This window comes from Malaclemys terrapin, chromosome 3 (assembly GCF_027887155.1).
Source record: "Malaclemys terrapin pileata isolate rMalTer1 chromosome 3, rMalTer1.hap1, whole genome shotgun sequence".
Classification (NCBI taxonomy): Eukaryota; Metazoa; Chordata; order Testudines; family Emydidae; genus Malaclemys; species Malaclemys terrapin.
The window spans coordinates 96,024,472-96,050,163 of NC_071507.1; the positions used below are offsets into that span (position 1 = coordinate 96,024,472).

General features: G+C 42.4%; 1 protein-coding gene across 2 annotated transcripts; it reads left to right on the forward strand.

Annotated features, from left to right (window-relative positions):
* Positions 1-11,645: 11,645 nt before the first annotated feature.
* Positions 11,646-23,303, forward strand: ZBTB2 (zinc finger and BTB domain containing 2). 2 transcript variants are annotated; one of them, XM_054023932.1, is made up of 3 exons: positions 11,646-13,391; positions 17,727-17,909; positions 20,305-23,303. In XM_054023932.1, the coding sequence occupies exons 2-3, from the start codon at positions 17,737-17,739 to the stop codon at positions 21,665-21,667; spliced, it is 1,536 nt and encodes a 511-aa protein (XP_053879907.1). In that variant the 5' UTR covers positions 11,646-13,391; positions 17,727-17,736; the 3' UTR covers positions 21,668-23,303. The 2 variants fall into 2 exon arrangements, with proteins under 2 accessions (XP_053879907.1, XP_053879908.1); XM_054023933.1 differs by lacking the exon at positions 11,646-13,391 and adding an exon at positions 14,537-14,699.
* The last annotated feature ends 2,389 nt before the right edge of the window (positions 23,304-25,692 follow it).

Sequence of the window (25,692 nt, forward strand, 5' to 3'; positions counted from 1 at the left end):
TTTTTTTAGGTAAGTTAATTCAGCTTTAAATGTCCATTTGGCAGCCCTCTCTGCCTATCATACCTTAGTTGATGGTAGATTGCTGTTTGTTCATGTTTTGGTTACAAAGTTTATGAAAAGTTTAACAAAAGTGTATCTTCATGTTAGATGCTCTGTCCCTTCTTGGAACCCTCAAATTGGTTTTGACCACATTGGTAAAATTTCCAAGCCAGCAGTTGAGTGTTCATTTAATCATCTATCTATCTTTCAAAACAGCCCTCATTATTGTTATTGCATCAGCCAGGAGAGTGAGTAAATAGAATGCACTAATGGCTGATCCACTTTTTACTTTTTTTCATAAGGACAAGGTCCTTAGACCTGATCTTTGGTTCATATCGAAGGTGGTGTCTGATTTCCTCATTAGTCTATTAATTTACCACTTTTCCCCCTTAACCACATTCTAATAAAGGAGAATCTGTTCTCTATACATTGTATGCTAGAAGGGCTCTTGCCTATTATTTTAACAGAACTAAGAGTTTTCGTAAAACATCTAAACTGTTAGTTTTGTATGCTAAGACCAACACAGGGCACACAGTTTCTTCCCAGACTATTTCCTGGTGGATTAAGCAATGTATTGGTGAGTGTTACAGGCTCGCAAAAGTTTGTGTACCTGCTTCAATTTGACCACATTCCTGTAGAGCTGTGCCTACCTCCTTCACTAGTGTGAGGCAGATACCACTTGCTGAGATCTGCAGAGTTTTAACCTGGACTTTGGTACACACCTTCAGCAAGCACTATGCTCTGCATTTGGCTTTTAGAGTGGGCACAAGGAGGTGTTTTAGTCTTTATTCAACTAGGACCATGTCCCTAGCCTCTGTTTGCCAGAAGCTGGGAATGAGCGATGGGCTGGATCACTTGATGATTACCTGTTCTGTTCATTCCCTCTGGGACACCTGGCACTGGCGGAAGACAGGATACTGGGCTAGATGGACCTTTGGTCTGACCCCATAGGGCCATTCTTATGTTCTAGGACTCTTCTTCCCTCTAGGTTAGTTTCAGCCCTGCTTATCAATCTTTCCCACGAGTCCTGTAACTGGACTCCAAGCTGTCTCTGCATCTTCATACTTCCCATCTCTCCTCCTCTAGTCCATGTTCTTGAGTCTGGCGTGGTGGTGGAAGAAACGGAGGTGGGAGGGCACTATCGCTCCCTATTTAGCCTTGCCCCTCAATACAACGGGATTGGAGGGGAAGGGGTACTGACATTGCTAGAAGAGGTTATACCACAAGGTGGCGTAGTATTCCTTAAATGTGAATATGCAGAACCATCTTGAAGAACTCCAGTTACAGTTAAGTAACCTTCACTTTTCCTTTCTGGCTCTTCAATCTGCAAATCACCATCTCCAAAACACTGCTATGATTCCTTCATTTTGCCTCTACTGAACCTTTTTATGGGATCTTTTCATTAATTTAGTCTGCCTAAAGCCCTACTATCTAAATCTGTATTGAGAATCCACAGGCATAATCCTATTCCAAATAGTGGGACCATATCACCTCAGATTTACCAGCATTTTTAAACCTAAACTTATCCTGAATTATCCCTGTCCCATTTTTAATCTTTACCCATGCTTGTTTACTCATTCCTTCTCTTGACTTCTTGCTACCATACATATGCTGGTGTTAAACAAGTCTTCCGGGAACTGGACTGAAATTAATTCTCTCCACATAACTAGGGTGACCAGACAGCAAGTGTGAAAAATTGGGATGGGGCTGGGGGGGGTAATAGGAGCCTATATAAGAAAAAGACCCAAAAATCAGGATTGTCCCTATAAAATTTGGACATCTGGTCACCCTACACATAACCCATCCAACTACTATCAACTAGTAAAAGCTTTTGGGCAGGACTAAATTTAGACTGGAATCAAACTGATAAACTACTGTGAAAAGCACCCCTTTGCAATCTTCTGTGCTCTCTCTAAAGCAGTGTTTCTTAACCTGGGTGTGAGCTTCTCTAGGAGGGTGCCAGACTAGTCCAAGGGGCAGGAAAAGCTGCATGACATGAGATCCACCCTTCTGCCCTACTAAGAATTTACTCCCCTGGTTCCAGATAAGCCACTGGCCTCCCTGCCTTCCAGGAAGTTTTTCTATCCTATCCCCTTTGCACTACAGTACAGTAGTCACCCACTCACAGTGACTATGCAGTAGTTGAGGATTTTGCTTTTGGGACAATTCAGCTACTGTTACCTAAGACCTTTGATTGGGAAAGGTTTGAATGATCACAGGAGCATTCACAGATATGAAGGACTCAACTGGAGGGCTACACTGGCAGCCTATAAAATTTTCCAGAACAGCTCTGGTGCAGGAATCGTGTTTTCTATATGGCTGAAGAACCTAGCCTAGAGTTGTTCCTATATTAATAATAAACGTTGTGACGGGTTGATCACAGAAACCCCCTTGGGATCTGCCACCTGATGTGCAAAAGACTACCTCTGCTCCTGTTTTCCCTGCCAGCTCAGGACTCCAGCACCCTGTCTTGCTGAGCCAAACACTCCAGTCCGCTCCAACACAGACCCAGGGTCTGAATCACTTGCCCCAAAGCTGCAAGTTTACCTAAAAACAGCTCACAGAAGTGTGCTTGTCTTTAGCACTCAGATGCCCAACTCCCAATGGGGTCTAAACCCAGATAAATTCGTTTTACCCTGCATAAAGCTTATGCAGGGCAAACTCATAAATTGTTCACCCTCTATAACACTGATAAAGAGATATGCACAGTTGTTTGCTCCCCCAGGTATTAATACATACTCTGAGTAAATTACTAAATAAAAAGTGATTTTATTAAATACAGACAGTAGGATTTAAGTGGTTCCAAGTAGTAACAGACAGAACAAAGTAAGTCACCAAGTAAAATAAAATAAAATGTGCAAATCTATGTCTAATCAAACTAAATACAGATAATCTCACCCTCAGAGATGCTTCAGTAAGTTTTTTCTCAGACTGGACACCTTCCAGGCCTGGGCACAATTCTTTCCCCGGTACAGCTCTTGTTCCAGCTCAGGTGATAGCTAGGGGATTCTTCATGATGGCTCCTCCCTCCCCTTTGTTCTCTTCCACCCCTTTATATATCTTTTGCATAAGGCGGGAACCCTTTGTCCCTCTGGTTTTCCACCCCCCACTGGAAAAGCACCAGGTTAAAGATGGATTCCAGTTCAGGTGACATGATCACATGCCACTGCAAGACTTCATTACTCACTTGCCAGCACACACATATACAGGAAGACTCACAGGTAAACACAGCCATCTGCAGACAATGGGAGTCATCAAGATTCCAAACCATCATTAATGGCCCACACTTTACATAATTACAATAGGCCCTCAGAGTTATCTTTTATATTTCTAGTTTTAGATACAAGAGTGGTACATTTATACAAATAGGATGACCACACTCAGTAGATTATAAGCTTTGTAATGATACCTTACAAGAGACCTTTTGCATGAAGCACATCCCAGTTACATTATATTCACTTATCATGTTTTTATAAAACCATATAGACTGCACAACGTCACACCCTCCTCCTGAACTTACAGCCAGAGACTTGGACATTGACCATGGCAGAGGCAGTATACCTAAAATTCGTTTTTGGGCTCCCCTATGGGGCAGACACTCCTGTGTCCCCTAAAACGGAAAGAGACTGTGATCCAGCTGTATGCTCACAGCTCCAAGCTATGAGAGACCTTTTGCTGGCCAGCAAAATCCCATCCCCACCACCCTTCACTCAGGTTGGGGTTTGCTTCCAGCTAGAGTCCTTGGGGTTTGTTCCAAAAACAAGCAGTGACCAGGACCCCAACTCCCAGCTCCAGGATACATGTCTCTATGCACCTCTTCCACTCCATTACAGCCAGGTCAAGCTTCTGGGTCTTAATTGCTTTGTCTCTTAAGTCCAGGTTGATGGGCAGCCTTTTCCCGGGCAAATTGTACATCAATTTCCATTTGTCTTCCCTTGAGACCATCACTCAACGAGCTGGGATACCGCAAAGAACTCCCTCCTGCCAGAACAGGCATCCGTCCCCTCCTGTCTTGCTAAATTAGATACTCCAGTCAGCTTCAGCACAGACAGAAGTTGGGCCACACCCATCTGCAGTTCACTGAAACTGAGATGCACTCAGCTCAGGGGCTTCTTAGTTAACAGAGATTTTCCCAGCGCCCATTGTTCAGTCTTTCTGGGCAATTTGCAACTTGTGTAGTTTTAGCTTCTTCTGATCTTCCGTCTTACTTATTTTGCTTCCTTTTCTGTCCCTACTTCCCTTTCCCAAAATAAGCAAACAGAAAATAACAAACCAGTAACCACTTTGTCTTTTCTCCAGCCACCACACTTAAAACTCACTTAAAATCACTACCAGTATCTCAAAGCAATCAGCTGTGCACAGATCCTGCTCGACTACGCCACTGTGACGGGTTGGATCACAGAAACCCCCTTGGGAGCTGCCACCTGATGTGCAAAAGACTACCTCTGCTCCTGTTTTCCCTGCCAGCTCAGGACTCCAGCACCCTGTCTTGCTGAGCCAAACACTCCAGTCCGCTCCAACACAGACCCAGGGTCTGAATCACTTGCCCCAAAGCTGCAAGTTTACCTAAAAACAGCTCACAGAAGTGTGCTTGTCTTTAGCACTCAGATGTCCAACTCCCAATGGGGTCTAAACCCAGATAAATTCATTTTACCCTGCATAAAGCTTATGCAGGGCAAACTCAAATTGTTCGCCCTCTATAACACTGATAGAGAGAGATGCACAGTTGTTTGCTCCCCCAGGTATTAATACATACTCTGAGTAAATTACTAGATAAAAAGTGATTTTATTAAATACAGACAGTAGGATTTAAGTGGTTCCAAGTAGTAACAGACAGAACAAAGTAAGTCACCAAGTAAAATAAAATAAAATGCGCAAATCCTTGCCTAATCAAACTGAATACAGATAATCTCACCCTCAGAGATGCTTCAGTAAGTTTTTCTCAGACTGGACACCTTCCAGACCTGGGCACAATTCTTTCCCCGGTACAGCTCTTGTTCCAGCTCAGGTGATAGCTAGGGGATTCTTCATGATGGCTCCTCCCTCCCCTTTGTTCTCTTCCACCCCTTTATATATCTTTTGCATAAGGCGGGAACCCTTTGTCCCTCTGGGTTTCCACCCCCCACTGGAAAAGCACCAGGATAAAGATGGATTCCAGTTCAGATGACATGATCACATGCCACTGCAAGACTTCATTACTCACTTGCCAGCACACACATATACAGGAAGACTCACAGGTAAATACAGCCATCTGCAGACAATGGGAGTCATCAAGATTCCAAACCATCATTAATGGCCCACACTTTACATAATTACAATAGGCCCTCAGAGTTATCTTTTATATTTCTAGTTTTAGATACAAGAGTGGTACATTTATACAAATCGGATGATCACACTCAGTAGATTATAAGCTTTGTAATGATACCTTACAAGAGACCTTTAGCATGAAGCACATCCCAGTTACGTTATATTCACTTTTTAACCATATTTTTCTAAAACTATCCCAGTTACATTATATTCACTTATCATGTTTTTATAAAACCATATAGACTGCACAACGTCACAAACGTAACCAGATACCACTTGATTCCAATAAGGGACAACTATTAACTTTAGAAGTTAAATTTAGTAGGTGTTTTTATTGTAAACTGAATGGTCTCATTCTTTTAGCAACAATCTGTTTTTTTCCCATTCCTAAATTCAATTCTTATCCATTTTGGGCATAATCCATTAACCTACCAGCATCTCATGCATTTTAAGTCTGTAGACTTTAATGTTTCAGCTAAATTGCTAATTCTTCACCTGGTGGACATATGCACTTAACCACCTTTTTGAAATATATAAACAAGCAAGAAGGGCAAACAGTGTCAAGCAATGGCTAGTTTGGTCACCTCTTCCTATTAAATAGTTCCAGTGGTTTGTCCTATGATTATACTGTATTACATTAGGAAAACATTAAAGTTGCAAAGTCAAGCATTTAAAAGTTAGGAAATGCCAGAAGTAAAGTTACCTGTGCAATCTCAATGCAGCCCATTTGCATGTATGTATGCATTATATAGGCATCTATTACATGATCATATACTATTTTTTCCTCACAGTGCACAGGATGCACAATACTAAAAGGTTTCAGAGTAGCAGCCGTGTTAGTCTGTATTTTTGCGAATACTAACAGGGTAGCTATTAATTTTTTTTAATCATCCTTCTTTTATGGCCCTATGCATTATTTACGTATCATCCAAGCTGCACTGAACACAGATATTCCACATAGACTATGCTATGGTACTCACATCATAGTACCCACTTTCTTTACAGACCATTCATGAATGTATGTTCTCAAAACCCCTGTGAGGTGAAGAGTACTATCTCCATTTTACACAGAGGATGAGGGTACAGAGATGAAAGCCAGACATGCCAAATAAAAGTGCGTGAAACCCAATTTGAGAAACCTTGGGCCTGATTTTTCAGAGAACCTAGCATTAAATAGCATAGAGCAGAACTCCCCTTGAACTCAGTTGCAGTTGTGAGTATTCAGCACTTCAAAACAAATCCCTCAGCTTTGGTCATCAGAAAATTAGGAGCAGTCATCAGCCAAAATTTTGGTTTACATGACTTGCCTAAACTCTGGGGCAGTGGCAGGGAGAGAATCTAGTTCTGTTGGGAAGCGTTCAACTTGTTCAACCATGAGACCAGCCTGCCTCTTTGCCTCCTTTACTACACCCTTTCCAGTTTCTGCAACAAACGAGGCAGGGTCCTAGAGACAACAGTCTTATTCTTACACAGCCCTGATTTATCCCCCAAGCACCGTCCATCTTGTGCACTGAATGAGGCAAGTGTCCTGTGGAAAAATAGCAAATTACATATATAAAGATTTATAAATAGATATGCAGAAGGCAGCCAAATAAAGACTGCATGAACTTAAAATAGGTCATTTACTACCTTTTGTGTACTTGATTCTGCAGCTGTAATGTTTAATGTAGTTTTTTTTAATGTAATTTTCTGTTTGTTAAAAAACAAAAATTGAAGAAAAAATATGATATGGAACCATATTAAACTCTTACATGGGTCATCGGCAAGATTCGGATTTTTAGATGCACAAGCACATCCTCTGCTACTTGAACTAAGGGAGTAAATGACAGTAATAGAAAGCTCTTATCTTCTGTATAGCTCTTCCACTAGAAAGGAGGGGACACACCTTGCCAGTTAATTTCACAGCTAGCTGCTAGACAGCACAGGAATGGTGAAATTTGGGATTCCTGGGTTCCATTCCAGGCTCCGAAGGGAAGTGTCTAGGGGTTACAGATCATTCCTGCCTCTGCTGTCCCCCTCAGCTCTTGTTCCCATTCTACCTACCCTATCCTCTTCTGTCCTTATCTTCCCCAACTCCTGCTCCCGTCAATCTTCTCCCACAGCACCTCTGTGCTCCTATCCTCCCTCACTCCCGCCACCTCCCTTAGCTGTGTGTCTCCTATATTCTGCCCCACCTCTGCTCCTGCCCCTGTATCTTTCCCCTCCCTCTACTCCTTCCCCTATGCCCCTCCACATTGCATGGGGACCAGCAGGGATAGCACTGAGAACCCAGAAAATACAGTCTCCCTTTCCTCAATTTCTATGCCCAGCACCACAGAAACCCCCAAGATTCATTACTAAAGAATGACATTGTGATGAGAGAAGTACAAACTAAACTAGAAACTTGATTATAAAAAATTTTAAATAGATTTCCACACAATCAGCAAGGATGCCGAGATCTCTTCTGAAGAAAACATACACATAACAGAAGAAAAATCTCCTAAACATAAGGAGCATTTGAACTACAGTGCAACCTACACAAACACCATCTACATATACACAACCACTCTAAAATGATTCCAGAAATCTCCAGAATATCTTTTAGGAAGCAACCAATTTTTGCTAGTCTCTGGAGTGTGAGGTTTTTTATTTAATTTTTGTATTTCACACAACTTTTCTTCTGTAAGAATTAAGACTATGCATACAACCCCAGTGCCTAACCTTTACAAGCTGAAAGTTTCTATCATGCAAGTTCTCCTACAAGATATAATTAAGAAGTTGAAGTGACACCACCAAATTTTAAAAAAGTCACTTTTTTTCCCCACCCTGTTGTTATAAGAAACTGAAAATTGCCTATAAAAGATTAGAGGGAAAAAAATAGTTTTTTTTTCAGTTTACTTTAGGCTTTTGATAGTTCTCTTCCAGAGATGTTCAATGTTTCCTCTGTTGTTTATGTGGATCTTTCAAAGAGCAACTGGGCAGGAAACATTTGATTGTAAAATGATAGAAATTGGGAAATATAATACCTGAAAGTACTTTGTTTTTAAATACTAACTAGATTTCAAGTGGATGTTGACCAGTTAAGCACTCAAATTGGTTTTGCACATGCACAGTATCCCATTAATTTTAAATGTATGCTACAATTTGGAGGAAACTATGCAATACTGTAAATACTTATCAGTGCTATTCAGTTAAGCAGGTGCGATTTTATGTTTTTTTCCACTGAAGAGTTCAGAAATTGCATAAGCTTTTAACTATACAAGTATGGAAGCACTCAGTAAAGGCAATAGTATTTTTTTTAGTATATTAATTTGTTCCCTCTCTTACAAAAAGTATACAGTCATTCACATTGGTGTATAATAGAGTAGCTCTCTGAAATGTGTCATATTCTAGTCAGGAGTGCAGAGTCATATTCTGAGTTTGAGTACAGTGAGAGAAAGTTTGGCTCAAATATGAAGCTAAACTGGAAAGGAGGCTGAATCTGGAGATGGAGACCTGCATTCCAATCCTCCAGTCTTCCACTTGACACAGGATACAGGAGAGGTGGTTTAAGCTACTACTGTACTTGGTGTATTCTCAGACTCAGGTACGCACTGGCTGCAACAGCCACATAGGCTGCAACAGCCACATAGGCTGCAACAGCCACATAGGCTGTTCACCGAACTGAGGCTAGTGAATTCCAGTAACACTCAAGGGAAGGAGGAAAGATGCCACACCTTTCCAATATTACCTGGAAATACACAAGCTATAATCTACACAGAACTACCACCGCTCATCACCTAGGATAAGTACTAAATCCATTTAGGGCCAGGGTTTTTTCGTTGAGAGACACAACTGTCCTGTTTGAGTGGAAAAGAGGAAGGCAAGTGGTTATTCAAGGCACTGACTCTATTTTAGGTTTAAATGGTGCCAGACATCTCTTGAGGGCACCCATGGAAACAATAATTAGCATCAGTCAGCCTGAACTGGATTAAAGTCAATAAGACCATCAGATTCTAGACATCCCACAGCAGGCTCAAGACTGGCACTGAGAGCTGTTCTGTAGTCTCTTAGTTTAGTGTTAGTACTAATTATTACATTTACCAAAAATAAAAAATTAACTTGAGGGGTTTGGGTGTCTAGTCCAGGCTTCTCCCACTGCTCAACTGAATTCTTACTTGCAATGCATTGACGATGGGATCAACATGCATCTTCATCATCCCACCAGCACCTGTACCATCATTGGTGTCCACTGATCTAAATCATAGTATGCGGTACTTGTAAGTAATATCTCTTATCTGGATGCTGGATACTTGGCAGGTCAGAATACAGTCTAATATTATGATTGGATTGGAGCCTGTAGCCCACAGTCACACAAATAGTCATTCCTGTTCTCAAGTCCTGTACTCAAATAAGTAAGACTGCAGGATCAGGCCAGTATTTAGTCAGTTTGATTGTGCCTGTCAAAAGTCGTACAAGGAAAGTAAAACCATTTTATTCATCTAGTATTCAGTGACAAAGTGGAAGAAATCTGCTTTTAGAAATACCATATGGCTCCGATTCAAATGGGAATCTTTCCATTGACTGATGGGCTTTGATCAGACCAAAGGTCCTTTTACACCAAGATATCAGATTACCATTATTGAGAAAATGTTATGAACTGAAGTTTACAGTGGTCTATAAACTGTTGATGAAAATCTAACTATTAAATACAATTATTTACATTTTCCTCCAGCTTTAGAGCCTGATTCTCCTTCTCTTATGCTGCTGTGAATGAGTAACTCCATGGAAGCCACGGGAGTAACACCAGTATAAAACTGTTGAAATATGGCACTCAAAGCCCTAGCCTTCAATACATAGAAAGCTTGCCAGAAATGTATTTGTTTCCCTCTTCTGAGTAGCCAATTTAGAGAATTATCATAATTATTTCACTTTAAAATTATGATGGTTTTGTTGTTCTCAGTGAGAGTAGCATCTCTATGTTTTGTGTAAACTCCCTAACTTCAAACATTTGGCTTATCAGCTAGGTTAGTTTATATTTCAAATAGTCAAATCAAGTATGAAGCACTGTCAAAAGGAGCACAGATCATTCTGGCAAATAGATCAGAAATGTTCCCATTTATTAATTAAATATGTGCTGTATAAGCTTAAATCACACATTTACTCATGGAATCTAACAACTCAAAGTTGTTGCAGTCAACCACATACATACAGCTAGGGCATGATACAGTACTTTGTTTATGCACAATACCTGAACGTTAGTACATGTTACAGACTACCAACTTTGAGTTTGGTGAGCACAAAACCAACTGAAATAATTTTTTTCTAAACTTACTGTAAAGTCTGATTTAAGATTTGTTTTATAATTCAGATTTTATAGGCTAGATTCTCCCTATGGATCCAACCTGAGCACACCCCTGCATACATGCAGAGACCCACTGACTTTAGTGGGACTTCACACAAACTTAAGAGACATATCTTGACATTCATTTGCAGGCTAAAGCCCTCCATCAATTTAGTGCTTGTAAAATGTGATGACAGACAGCCCTGAAAACTGCAGTTGCCCACTGTGTCTCAATCATGACTGGCTCTACAGGTGAAAAGTTTGTTTATTCTCCATTATTTGTGCATCACATGGCCCTTTTTTATTTTTTTTGTAGACTGCAAAACAGTAGTTAGTAATGTGAACACCTGTCTTCTAAGAACTGGGCTGAAACAAGTAAGTTCACCCACCATGCTACTTAACAGCCATCAGAAAATTCTCTTTACTCCATAACGGATCAAAATCAAACAGTTGACATGGTATTATATCCTGCTCCTGTCAAATGGAAAAACTTCCTCTGATTTTAATGACATCAGGACAAGCCCCCTCGAGGGTAAAGCTTTATAACTAGTGCTGGTCAATGATTTTTCCACCAAATTGTTTTGATGGAAAATTAGATTTTTCAACTAATTGAAATTTTTTGGTGAAAAATGTTTGCTTTCTGCCTTAAAACTTTTGATTTTTCAGCCAAAAAACCTGAAATTTTCAGCAGAAAATCTATTTTTTGACCAGCTCTATTCAGAACATACATACATACACACACACGTATTGAAGTTCAGGTCTGGACTTGGAGACTACAGAAGTACAGCAAAGAAAAATACATGTAGACTGCTGAGAAGGTAGGAAACTTTCATTTCTCAGATGACTCCCCCCCCCCCCCCCCCCACTCTTTCCAAAGGGGAAAGTCCACCCTCAATTCACATTAATGTCTATGGCCAATTACAATGTATTAAAATTTGTAAATAAGTAAACAAACAATTCAAAGACATGGATCACATCAAACATCAATGTATTTTGTTCAGATTTATTTATGCTACTTTGTAATACACAAGTGTTCTGCACAATATATAAAATCTTAGTAAGATGAGGTCTCACTCCAGTACTGCCTCTCCCTTCCCTCCCACTACAAGAAATGGGCACAGTCACAAGTGTAAAAGCTGCAGAGCAAACTTTTATGAAAGATTTTCTATACTTTTAAAACTAGAAGTATTTTAAAACTACAGAGTATGAAGACATTCCAACTGCATTTATACTTGAGCAATGTTTTAACTTAATATTTTAGACTGCAGAGTTTATGTATTATGTATTTGACAGTCCTATGAAATATAAAACCTGTCTTACCTAAATTAACCTCTTAGGATATGTCTACATAGCAGTTAAACACCCAAGGCTGGCCTTTGTCAGCTGACTTGGGCTTGCAGGGCTCAGGCTGTAGAGCTATAAAATTGCAGTGTAGACATTTGGGCTCAGACTGGAGTCCCGGCTTTTGGACCTTTCCCCCTAGCGGGGTCCCAGAGCTTGGACTTCAGCCCCAAGCCTGAATAATTTTACAGCCATGTATCCCAAGCCAAAATCAGCTGACACAGGCCAGCCACAAGTATTTAACTGCTGTGTAGATGTACCTTTAAAACCCAGCACTGAAGTAAAGCCTACTATACTCTGTAGTTTCTGCTTTGACGGGTCTTTACCATCACCTTTACAACAGATGTTATATCAACTTCCACATTAACCAGTGTGACCTGAGCAAGGGCACAACCACTTGCAATAGATAAAACCATCTAGATACATCTTAAAGCTTTGTTTTAATCGCAAAAGGTGCCTGTTGCTGATGAGCAGAACCAGACCAAGACTTTACTGTGGATTCTGAATTGGTGCTAACCAGATAGTCCTTGGCTACACTTACCGTTAAACCACATCCAGCACTGGATCAGTTCTGCCCAGTGCTGACAATGGGTATTTTTAATAATGTAGACAAGGTTTAAGTGGACACTTTAAACTGCATTTTAAACTCAGTTTAATATCCACACCCAGTTTCAAGTATAATTCTGAAGATGCCACCCTGGCAGAGGGGCACTCCTGCGCAGCGCAAGGTGGTCTCACTGGCTGAGCCCCACAGAAAGAAAGAGCAAGTCCAAAGTAGGCAGGTCCAGGGAGTTTTGGAATATGAAGTGGGTGTGTGGCACCGAACAGAGGTAGCTTTGCACTGCTCCACCCCAAACTGGCCACTCTGGTCTGCTGTGTCTGAAACAGGCCCCGACATGAGCCAGGCCTTGGATCCCCCTCCCCAGGAGAGGCTGCGCCCTCAGCAGCAGGATGTGGTTAGGGCTGGGGAAAGCTACACTCGGGCTTCACCTCCCCCGCCGGTTTTTAAAGGGGCAGCTCCCCAACAATAACGCGCGGCAGGGCTGGCTCCAGGGTCCCATTCGGCCGGGGGAGCGGGGAGCTGTGGCTGGCGGCTCGGAGCAGGGGCTGAACGGGGAGCCCCGGCCCGGTGCGGCCTGTGCTGGGCGCCGCGAGAGAGAGAGGGGAGGGGCGGGGTGGCTCCTGCTGCTGCCGCCACCAGCGCTCGCCGCCTCCCCTCCCCCCCGGCGGGGGCTCCTCGCTGCAGCCTCTGTGCTCCGCTCTCGGTCATGTGACCCTAACGTAACCGGACAGGAAAAGCCGCCGCCGCCGCCGCGCTGACTCCGTTGTTGCTGCTGCTGCTGGGCGCGGAGACGGCGGCGGCCCGAGCGGGACCAGGCGCCACAGCGGCCCGAGCCCCCAGGTGAGCGCCCTGCGCCCGGGACCGCAGGGGGGCCGGGGCCGCTCCCACGTGCCCGATCCCCGCCGCACCGAGCCAGCCGGGAGAACGCGGGCTCCGGCGGGAGAGGCTGGGCCCGGCCCCCGCCATTGTGTGAGAGGGGAGCGGGCCCGGGCCGGCCGCGGGAGCTGGAGTGGGCAGCGGCGGCCGCGCCGGCGAGGGACAGGGGGCGGCAGCAGCGCCTGGCGCCGCCGGAGCTCCCTGGCCTCCCGACCGGGTCGGGCCGCGCCATCCAGGCCGCGCGGGGCGAGGGGAGTGGGGGCCGCGCGGGGAAGTGGGGAGATTGTCTCCTTCCTCGCGCGCCCTCCCCCCTTCGGCCCGCGCGGGGCTCGGTTCGGTCGGTTGGGGCCCTCGTGCTCTCTCCCCGCCCCTCGCGCCCGAAGCGGAGCGGCCCCCTGCGGCGGCATCCGGCGTGGGGGAGGGGCGAGGGCTGAGGGAGCCGCGCGAAGCGGAGGGGGCGGCTCCGTCTGGTTCTCCTCAGCAGGCTGGGCGGCCCTGGCGGCAGCGGTGGATCCCGTCTCGCGCGCCCTGGCGACTCCGCTCGCGCTGCGTCTTGCTTGCGCCGGCTCCGTCCCGTCCGTGCGCGCGTGGAGGGCGCGTCGCGTGCGCTAGGGGGCGGGGCCCAGCCAGTAAGAGAGGCGCGCGGCCACTCAACCTTCCGCCTCGGCGACCAATGAGAAGGCGTCCTCAGTCCCCGCTGCCACAGGCCGAGCGTGACGCCTGAGGGGGTGGAGGAGCAGCCGCGAGACTCCACCCCCCCCCCCGCGCGCCAGAGCCCGCTGCCCGCGAGGCTGGGGGAGGGGGAGGGGAGTGCTGTGCCGCTGAGCTCCCAGCAGCTGGGCCCAGCCCTACTGAGGGCTCCACGCTGCAGGCCCAGGCCGCTCCCAGCCCCGCCTGGCGGCGCCACCCCCATGGCGGAAATAAGCCGCTGGCACCAAGCAGACGCGTTAGCGGCCCCTTGGCACGCCGGGGCCCGGCTGGAAGCTGGCAGGGACCTGGCTGGGTGGGGCGGGCGCGGAGAACTGCCCAGCCAGAGCCCCGCTGCCTCCGCTCCGGGAGCTGCTGGTGTCCTACCCAGGCGCTGCAGCCGCACACCGCTAGCGTGAGCCCGGGGCAGCTCGGCAGGTGTGGGGCTGGGGCCGGGGCCTGCGCGGGGGCGCAGGTAGTGGCCAGATGTTAATAAGGGTGTTTACCGTATTCTGGCTAATAGAGCAAACCAGCCTTACCCCATGGCACCTTTTGAGAGGCTCCAGTCTCCCAGCCCTTCCATCGGTGAGAGATTTCCCACGTCCTAACTTGCTACCAGAGCAACCCCGTCCCTATTTCATTTCTTTACGGTTATTTGCCGTGATTTTCTCTTTATAATTAAATTGACCTCCCTTTTCACTTTTATATTTTGGTTCTCCATACCAGACTTAAGTGTTTGCAAAGGGTTTGCATAATTCTGTGAATTATGGTTTTTATCTGTTACTCAGTTTACATGACTTCAAAAACTGATCTTTAGAAATGATCACCAGCAGAACGAAGTAGCCCATCCAAGCTATACTGCCAGCAACTTAGTAATAGGATCTTCTCCATAATACTAAGCACAGAGATATTTCCATGTGGAAATGTTTAAAATACAAAATTGTATTATTAGACTGATTTATTATATCAGCCTTATTTAGCTATACTTCAACTTAGTGATCATATAATGTCGTGAATTTTCTTAGGCTGAAAACAACTTCGATATTGTTTAAAAACAAAATAGGTTGTTTCCTCACTCTTTTCCCCTTCACCAGGGTGAGTGTGAAAATGGAATTAGTTTTTAGTGCCTTTGATTCTAAAACACTATCATTTTTGAGTACCCATAAAAGTGATAGGTGTACACACATACTGAGATCATGCCATCCTGGATACTAATTTAGCCAGCTCTGGGATGGAATATAATAGCCGTTCAATAGCTACCTTGACTCTACAGTTTAGAAAAGGAAACAGTACTGTATCCAGGACCAGCTTTGGTAGTGAAAGGTAAATAGAGTGCCTCTTAACAGATGCCGCCACCACCTGGATCATTACTGCCTTCTATCTTACCTAAAGGTCTTCTATCCAAGTACAAACTGGACCCAGCCCTGATTAGTTTGTAAATCCTGAGATGTTCACAAAAATATTGCATAAAAGTGAAGGCTTGATCTTGCAAAGTGTTCCATGTTGTCAGAGTCTACTTGAGTGGAGCACCTTACAGGATTGGAACCTGAACTGTGAATGTGCTTTGTTGTTGTTAGATCAAATATTTACTTTTGAGAATTTATTATATTTGCAGAGCCACAAATATCAAATGCCAACTTGTGTGCTTTATGGCCTTTATGATGATGGGAAGCTAATTTTTTCCTATTAAGCAGTAGTGTTCATAACAGAGTTGTCCTTTGTACACTGCATTCTTTCTTCCCCACTCCTGACTCACTTTACACATAGAATTGTAGGACTGGAAGGGACCTCAAGAGATCTTCTAGTCCAGTCCCCTGCACTCAGCGGGGTGCAGGAGGTGCTGGGGGGGAAAGAGGTGTGCTTGGGGGAGGGGGTGGAAAGAGAAGGGGAAGGGGTGGAGTGGGGACAGGGGCTGGGGCTGAGTGGGAGGTTTGGGGGTCCATTAACATTTTAAAATCAAAATGGGGGTCCTTGGGTTGCTAAAGTTTGAGAACCACTGCTCTATGCCATTATCTAAATCACTGATGAAGATACTAAACCAGACCTAGAACTGATCTCTGTCAGACATCACTTGATATGCACTTCCAGCTTGACTGTGAACCACTGATAACTACTCTCTGGGAACAGTTTTCCAACCAGTTATGCACCCACCTTATAGTAGCTCCATCTACATTATATTTCCCTAGTTTGTTTATGAGGTGATCATATTTCATAATTTCATATGAACTTCTGTGTCAGTGCAATGTATTCAAGCAGCTTGGTGGCTAATTGCAGTCACAAAGTGTTATAATACTTTGGTCCTTCAGCAGGTTTGAAAAATTTCTAATACCTACTACTCCAATGACTAAACCTGTTAGCTAAGGTGAAATACCTACACCACCATCCCTCTCCTCCTGAAATTGAAAGGGAAAATGCATTGTTGTAATATTGTTTAAAATGTTCTATTAAACTTTGGAAAACATAACTTTCTGTATGTCCTGTGGTCTTGTTACACTTCCCCCTTCCTGGCTTCACTGTATATATTTTTTTCTATTATAGATCATGTATGTTTTTCTTAATTGATGTGGATGTTTGTTTTCCTTCCTACACATTTCACTGCTTTATACCCATTCCTCCCTTTCCTACTGTCTTTTGTTCTCTGTTTTCCATCTCTCCCTTCTTTCCAAAGTCTCTCTCCTGTACTTTATCCCTACTCATTTTCTTCTTCCCATTATCATTTCCGCCATACCCACGCACTCACTTACACGCACTCATCCACTCAAAGGCTTTCTTGGCCCCCCCGTCCCAAAAGTTAAAAACATTGGGTCCTAGAGGATGCTGCACTCCCTACTCTGCCTCCAACTCTTGAGAAAGTAGTAGGAGCTCCTGAGCTGCTTCTCTACTGCACTGTTTCCTGCATTCACCTCCTTAATCCTGAACAAAATCAGTAATGGCACCTTTGGACTGCTTTGCTCCTGTTCCACCTCCCCCTTACTACAACATCAACCTCTGAGCTGCTGCTGCTCACAGGTTTGCCCTCCGGGAAATAGTCAGCAAGTATAACATCCCTGGCTCCTCTTGCCTGCTCCAAATTATCACTCACCCTGGGCAAGTGAGGTTTTCCAAGCCCTGTTTGGATTTTCAGTTGCCCTGCAGGTAGGTGTTTACTTTTACACGTGTGTGTCAGTCATCTCCTCTACCCACACTGAGGTATTGATGGAGGTGATTGAAATCCTGAGGAGATAAAGGTCTACCAACTGACCAGACTATACTTATATAAATAAATTAGTAGCAAAAAACCTCAATACAATCTCCCTGTAAAAATAAACTCATCTCTTGCTCATCTTTCTTTTGTCTCTCTTTCCCCTCTCTTGGATTGTGTATATTTATCTCTTAGATATCTCCTACTCTAATACTCTTATTTCTACCACTGACTTGTTATGTGACCCTGAGCAAATCAGTCAACCCTCTATAAAATGGGGATATTTACCTACTTAAAAGACACTGTTTATAAAGCACCTTGATACTCTTGCATGAAAGGTGCAGTAGAAGCACAACGTATATAGAAAAAGAATGTTCATGTACATCTACTGTTAAGTAAATACTTTTACATAAATGTCATTTGCTTTTCAGAGTGTGAAAAATGGATCTGGCCAACCACGGACTTATACTGCTACAGCAGCTAAATGCTCAGAGGGAGTTTGGTTTCCTGTGTGACTGCACGGTTGCTATTGGTGATGTCTACTTCAAGGCGCACAAATCTGTCCTTGCTTCTTTCTCTAACTACTTTAAGATGTTGTTTGTTCATCAGACCAGGTAACTATAGAAATATTGACTGTTAAAATGTTATTCATTTAAGTTGGCTAAAAAAGTCTAGCTACATTCTGACGCATTAAAAAAGTGTTCATTTGATTTTTTTGTTAATATTCATAGAGATCCCAAAATCTATTCTTATTTGCAAACAAGGAACTTCATCAAGAAGAGGTAAGGTTGAAATTGTGTTTCTTTGGAGTCCAGCTAACCTCCAAACCTAATATTATACTTCAACAAAAATTCTTCACCATTAAAAAACAAACACATATTAGAATATCTAGAAGTGAATAGTTAAGGTAGCCAGCCTCGTCTCCACTGTAGTTCTTGGTCACTGTCATCCACCCAAACTTAACTTTATCTCTTCAAATCTGCAAAAGACTACCCAAGAGCCAGTAACTAATTACTGGGAGAGTGTGAGAAATGGTATTGTAAAAAATCGGTTAGAGATTTGTTTTTTATCTTTGCTCCATAAAAATTGCAAAAATATTACAAAGTTAAGATTTGGAGGGGTGATAGTGAACAATGAAGGATTACATGGCAGTGGAGCACAGGCTGCATCCCTTAGCTGTTTATTTCCAGACATTGTAAAAAAATGGTTTTGGGAGGGGGGGGTGTTTTAAGGGTAGAATTTTTGAAAAGCAAGTATTGTTATTGGGTGTTAGCTGGACTTCAGTGAACAAGTTCAACCTTAACTCTTAAAGTTTTTTGAACTAGCACTAAAATTTTGAATCTGGTATATAAGGTCCACAGGTAGAGAGCCAACTCAGATAGTTCTAACACCCATCAAGGTGCATATTTTAACAAGAACTGGAGAGGCGGAAGTTATACCTGGGGAAAAAATGGGAGTGGCGGACTATGGAGAGATGGAAGTCTCTTATTCAGATTGAAGGTAGTGGGGCAGGAGCCTGTGGGAACAGTGTTCCCATACTCTGTAGCACTGTTGACCTCACTCACTGTATGGGTGAGGTCATGCCAAATGGCCGATGCCATTTTATACAGAAGCTTCCTGGTGGCAGTGGCAGAGTACCTGCACTTAAAAAAAGCCCTAAAAACCAGGACTATACTCCTGATTAAATGGTTAATGTCTTGTATCTAGAAAATTAAGCATTTAAAGTTTACCATGAATAAGAGTCTCTGCCTATCGCTATCCTCTAGTCCCCTGCATTCCTTTCATCGCCCCCGACTCCTAACCTCTTGCTTCCCTTCTCCAGAGCCCCTCATTCCAAGACCAGGTAGCATGGCTCCATGCCAAAGTCCTTGCCCTCAGGCCCTACCCCTTCTAATCCATTGCCCCTTTATCATGCCCCCCACTGTCTCCTCCCCAATCTCTGCCTAGAGTCAGCAGTAGGTAATCCTATAAACAATTGTAATATTATGCTGTATACATGTGAAAACAGCTTCTTAAGATTATGGCCTAAATGTAGCTGCATTTAACCAAAAAAGGGCTGGGAAATTAAAGAGAAAACATTGGCTGTAGCATGATCTAGTTTCTAGTTAGCCTCCAAAAGCATGTGTCAAATTTTTTATTGACAAATTCTTGAATTTCATTAATATTCATCTTGTACATTGAAACCCACGTAGTGACCTCTGATGTAATGAAACAGTAATGAATAAAAGCTCCCAATTGTTTCAGTGCTTTGCAATGTGCAAATTACACTTCTCGTTTTAGCAATCCGCCACTTAAAGTGAATTGTCTGTAAGTAAGAATGCTTTGATAGGATTTAATCTAGCCATTAGCAAGATTTTAATACAAGACTAGTGGGAAAAAACACATCCTTGTAAACTGCAGAATATATTGTGTGGGACAGCAATTTCATAACAGCAGAAAATAATTATTATCTTAGGGTCTGTCAGAACACATTTATGTTTCAAAGCAGTTGGTTTACTGAGAATAAGATTGCCATTTTTCAATTGGCCAAATAAATTAATGCCTTTTGCCCCATCTACAAACCATGTCTCTTATGACAAGCTACACCCTCTCTTTCCAAGCAAAACTAATCATTACTGGAATTGCAGGTTGGTATGAACTATGGGGACTATAGGTTATTGTTTTACACTTGCACTTTTAGCATTCACACATTTATAATTTAACAACAACAAATGTGATTCTCCCTGTGTTTCAAAAATCTCCCTATGTTTCTGCCTGGCACTTGTAGAAGTGTTATGTTTAGTTATGATGCTGCATAAATGCAAGAATTGGTTCCTGCACATATGACCTAAAATTCAGTTAAAAATTAGGAGGTCATTTTTAAAAGCAAATAAATTTTGTAATACATTTTAGGTTTGTATTTCAAGCATATAACACTAATTATTTTTTATTCAGACTTGAATAACCTAGATTAGATTCTAGAGACTTTTCCTTATCTCATTGTTTACTAAACAATTATTTTTCTTTCAGTGAATGTGTCCGTTTGAAAGCAACTGACATACAACCAGATATCTTCAGCTATCTCTTGCATTTGATGTATACTGGGAAGATGGCACCTCAGCTCATTGACCCAGTTCGATTAGAACAGGGAATAAAGTTTCTGCACGCATATCCACTGATTCAAGAGGCCAGCCTTGCCAGTCAGGGTACCTTTTCTCATCCAGATCAAGTTTTTCCATTAGCCTCTTCTTTATATGGCATTCAAATTGCAGATCACCAGACAAGACATCCCACTAAAGTTACCTCAGCAACTGACAAACTTGGGCGAGAATCAAGGCCACAGCCTTCCAGGATGAGCCAAGAACCAGTGTCTGAGGGCTCACAGCTCTCACAGTTGGCTTCAAGTCTGCCACAAGTGACCCGGACAAATATGACCACTTCTGACCCTTTGCAGTCTTCACTGTCTCCAGAACTGGTTTCCACTGCTGGTAATAGTTCTCCTCCAGAGGAGGAAGCCAACATGGAAGCATCTTCTTCAGATGAACAGCCTGCTTCACTCACAATAGCACATGTCAAGCCAAGTATTATGAAAAGGAATGGAAGCTTCCCAAAATACTATGCCTGCCACCTCTGTGGTCGTCGATTCAATCTGCGAAGCAGTTTGCGTGAGCACCTCCAGATCCACACAGGAGTACCCTTCACATCAAGCCAACAGGGAGAAAGTAGCATTTCCCTGTCTCTTTGTAATAATGCAGCTGAAAAAGATGCCATGGAAGTGCCTGAAGCGGGAATGATTAGTGACAGTGAGCTGCAACAGATCTCAGATTCCCCAATAATTGATGGACAGCAGCAGGCAGAAACACCACCACCATCAGACATTGCAGACATAGACAACTTGGAGCAGGCAGATCAAGAAAGAGAAGTTAAAAGACGGAAATATGAATGTTCCATCTGTGGACGCAAATTTATTCAAAAAAGCCACTGGAGGGAGCATATGTACATACATACTGGCAAACCTTTCAAGTGCAGCACTTGCGACAAAAGCTTCTGCAGGGCAAACCAAGCAGCCAGACATGTGTGCCTAAATCAGAGCATGGATACGTATACTATGGTGGACAAACAGACTCTGGAACTGTGTACTTTTGAGGAAGGCAGTCAAATGGACAACATGTTAGTACAGACCAACAAGCCCTACAAATGTAACTTGTGTGACAAAACATTTTCAACTCCCAATGAAGTGGTCAAACATTCGTGCCAAAATCAAAACTCTGTCTTTGCTCTAGAAGAAGATAGATCCATTCTGCTAGGCAGTGAGGATACAGAAGCTACAGAGACTGATAACTCAGTGTTAACCTCCATCAAAAAGGAGCAGGAAGCAGTGTTGTTAGACTGAAGGTGAAACCTATCAATTTTTTAAAGTTCAGTCATTTGTATCAAACTAATACTCCCCCTGCAACCAGAACTACACTGGCATGGTAAAAAAATTTGATCTTGCTCCTCCCACAAATAAATAAATAAAAGGCCTTTGCCTCAAGCCACAACATAATTGATTTTAATACAAAGGAAAGTGTGTAGAGGGAATTCATCTAACTTTGTCAATAGTACTAGTAAACTCAAATTTAAATAGATTTTAAACAGATTTTAGATTATTTAAATGCATACTTAGATGCAATGAAGTGTGTAATGAGAAATAAAATACCATTTTGGTAAACGAAGAATATATATATATATATATTTAATTATAATTATTTTCTCTGGTAACAAGTCTTCCTTTTGAGAAGAAATAGCAGATGATGCAGCGTGCTTTCTAGAGCTACATTTACAAACTCTGTAAGATAACTAAAAAAGGCTTAAAACTTTTCACAGTGAACCCAGGAAACTTTGTTTTTAGCCTTTAGTTTTTCCTCAAGTATTCCCTGGGGTATGTATTTCAGGTATCATCATTGACATTATGTCCATTCAAGAAAATTTAGTTACTTAGTCAACTTTGACTAAAGTAGCAGTAATAATGATGTGATGGCAATCTTTTTATATGTATATATAGAAAGCGTGTGTGTGTTTGTGTGTTTGGTATATACAGGTAAATGAATGCACACACCCTATCTAAACAATTGGTCATCTACTTTCAAGTTCAACCAAAAATATCCATAAATTTTAGTTATTTGACAGATAAGCCATTTTACACAACCCTTATTTTTAAATTAAATTTAAACTGCCCCAGGATGTGTGCATTTTTATTATCGTGTTTGAATGGAAATTAATATAATTAGTGCTGTCATCCAAGACATGGAGGAAACTAGAGAACAGAGAAATTGCATACTAGCGAGCACTGTGCAATTATCAGTGCTGCATTCACATGTGCTGTAGCAATAGATCCGAGTCATTCCTGATATGAGGGGAGAGGGGAGACTTGATCACCTTATTCACACAAGTAGTCTCAGACTTCAGTGGGTCTAATTGCATGAGTTAAGGTGAAAAAGATTTGGCCCTTTGTTTAATATAGTCCCCTTCTAGCAGCGGACAGAGGGAGAGGTGGCTATGGATCATGGTTGTTTTAAAAGTGAAGCTGCAGTGCTGGCCAGTGAATTCTGCTGTTTAAGGGATTCCCATTACTTTAGACTCCAAGGCAAAGTATGCAAACGCTGGGAGGGCAAATACCATAGCATCAGGATAGCACTGCATCTTTGTATTTAAAATCAAGTTGCTGATTTTTATATTTAATTTTTTATAGATGCCTGGATTTTTTGCCAGTAGCCTAAAAACTAAGCTGACAGCAGTAAGGAAGCCCACTGATCAGTCATTGGGCCAATAGGAAAGCTTATGTAGGCAGAGTAAGTGCCCCACCATAAATGGAGGCAGTGTGGGGGGAGGGGGGAAAGGGCAAGGCACAAACCATAGCTCTGCTCTGTGTATATGTTTAAACTGAGTATCATCCTATTTTGTGTATAGTTAAGTTCTCAGATTTGTAAGTTTTTATACATCGTTTCATTGAATAAAAATTGAATTAAATGGAATGTGATTTGTTTTGAGTCTGCTCAAAGATTATTGGCTTGTGATCTGTTCAACAGGACTCTTTTTGAAGCAATATAAAAGCTGTAGGAAGCATGAGATGTTAATAAAACTCTTTCATATAAGCAAACAAATGGGTTATTTAAGAAAATTACACCTGCCTAAAAATAGTGGATTTAGAGCAAAAGTACCACCTGAACCTTAAGTTTAGTACTGTTCTGATAGACAGACAGAACTAAAATAAATTAAGAATTTACTGCACAGTATAACCTTCAAGGATGATGTGTGCCCCTATGAATTGCTATACTATATCAAAATAATCTCGTGCTATGTCTTCTTGTTTATTCCCTACTTTCAGTGCTGACAGTTTGTGTCTGCTAGGGACTTCAACTGATAGTATGACTTTTCTGTAATTTGATCTTCACTGGTTCTGGTGGTCACTATCTGAAGTGCACCCAAAGGAGGAAAATTAGATCTCCTTACACACCAATAAGTGGTGTATACAGATCTCTTCGGCTGTTCAAACCCATTCTGATGAGCTCTCCTCTTCCAGGAGGGAGGGAGGGAAACTTGGCCATTGAAAGGAGACAGAGAGAGGAAGAATGTTTTGTATGGGGGTACCCATTATAAAAGTTATTTTTAAATACCATGTTATTGTCTGACACTGGATAGTGACATCATTGAATTTTTTGTCTCAATGGTCTGGTTTTTTTCCTTCACCTCAGGTCAGGAACATTCCAGTCTACAGGGTCACCAAAACATGGGATCATTGGTGAAAAATAGTTTGTACGCTATTATAAATGCACTATGAAACTCCATTGACGAAGTACAGATTTTCGGTGTAAATACATTTTCTTCACCTTTTTGTATATTAAATCCAATCTGAGTTAACCTTTTTAGTCCAAGGTGAAACTTAAGGTTTTATATAAGTCTCTTACATAGAATGAAGGCTGTGATTGAATTCTTCATTAAATCTACCTAAGTGGTAAAATTGAAGAGATCACCAAATTAGAGAAAACAATACTGCGGGAAATCTTAAATGTGCGGGATGGAATCCAGGCTCCATTTAAGTCAATAGGAGTGTTCGCCAATGTGTTTCCAAAGGCCAGGTCTACAGTACAGGAACTACAGCAGCATAGCTATGGCATCATACTTATGCCAGCATAACCCTGTAGCATAGACAGAGCCTACCGCGATGGAAGGCGTTTTCCAGCGGTTGTAGAACACCACCTCCCCAAGCAACAGTAGCTAGGTTGACGGAAGCATTCTTCCGTCAACGTAGCTACAGCTACACAGGGGGTTAGGCTGGCCTAGCTACAGCACGCTGATGTGGATTTTTCAGCCCTATGAACACTGTAGTTATGTTGACCTAAATTGTAAGTGTAGACCAGGCTAAAAAGATAACTGTTGCCAGTGGGGCTGGTGCATGAGTTTAAAAGATAAAACACACCTATGGCCTGATTTCAGAAGTGCTGAGCACCCACAACTCCAGTTGCAAATAATGGAAGCAGCAGATGATTAGCACTTCTGAAAGTTAAGACCACTGTGTACAGTACAAGTAAAGATCTTCTTTTTATCACCTTTCTGTTAAGTCTCTTTTTGGCCATAGTCTTCTAGCCTCCCAATAACCCTTCTAATTGTGCAAGGGAAGATACTTCATTGGAAAAAGCTACTTTTACTAACACATTATGTACTAATAGTTCAAGCATTGCTGCTGGTGGTGCTCGCTGCATAGAAACACAACAAATTACTGCCCTGTTTTTTAGAAAGTCGTCTGCTTTTCAGTTCAATTTTAATACGTATAAAATAGTGTCTAAAAGAAACTAATTGTTCTGTGAAATGTTATTTAAAATAACTTTGCAGTATAAAAGTCCTCAGGTTTATTTCAGTAACACTCAACCCTACAAAACAGTTGGAGTCTCAGGAACAAGCATCAGATTCACTATCACTTAGAAAATATTTTGCTACTCTCCAAAATATATAGTGCTAGTTTATATAGGTTTTTTTTTTTTTTTTTTTTTTTTTTTTTTTGCTTTCTGGACAGTTAAATATCCATAGCCAGAAGATGTTGGGTGTGAAGAGTTGGATCTCAGGAATGTACCCCAGTCAACAAAATTACTTACTATTTCACAGTTTTAATGATGGGCTAGTCTAATGAAGACTGCTATTGATAAACGCAGTCAGTTTGTATAAAAAATGAGCCCAAATATTAGTAGGGCTATTGTCCTACTAAGGCATGGGTGTCTGTCCATGTTAATGTGTTTTTATTTATCTAGCTAAGCTTGTAAGAGATGCCTGACAGTCAACCCTGGATAACAAAATCCCAGTCAAACACAGGAAAAGCATGAGCAAAGGGCAGTGAATCTTTTGCATCCTTCCCCACTAACGTGCTTTAGCCTGGTCAGCAGT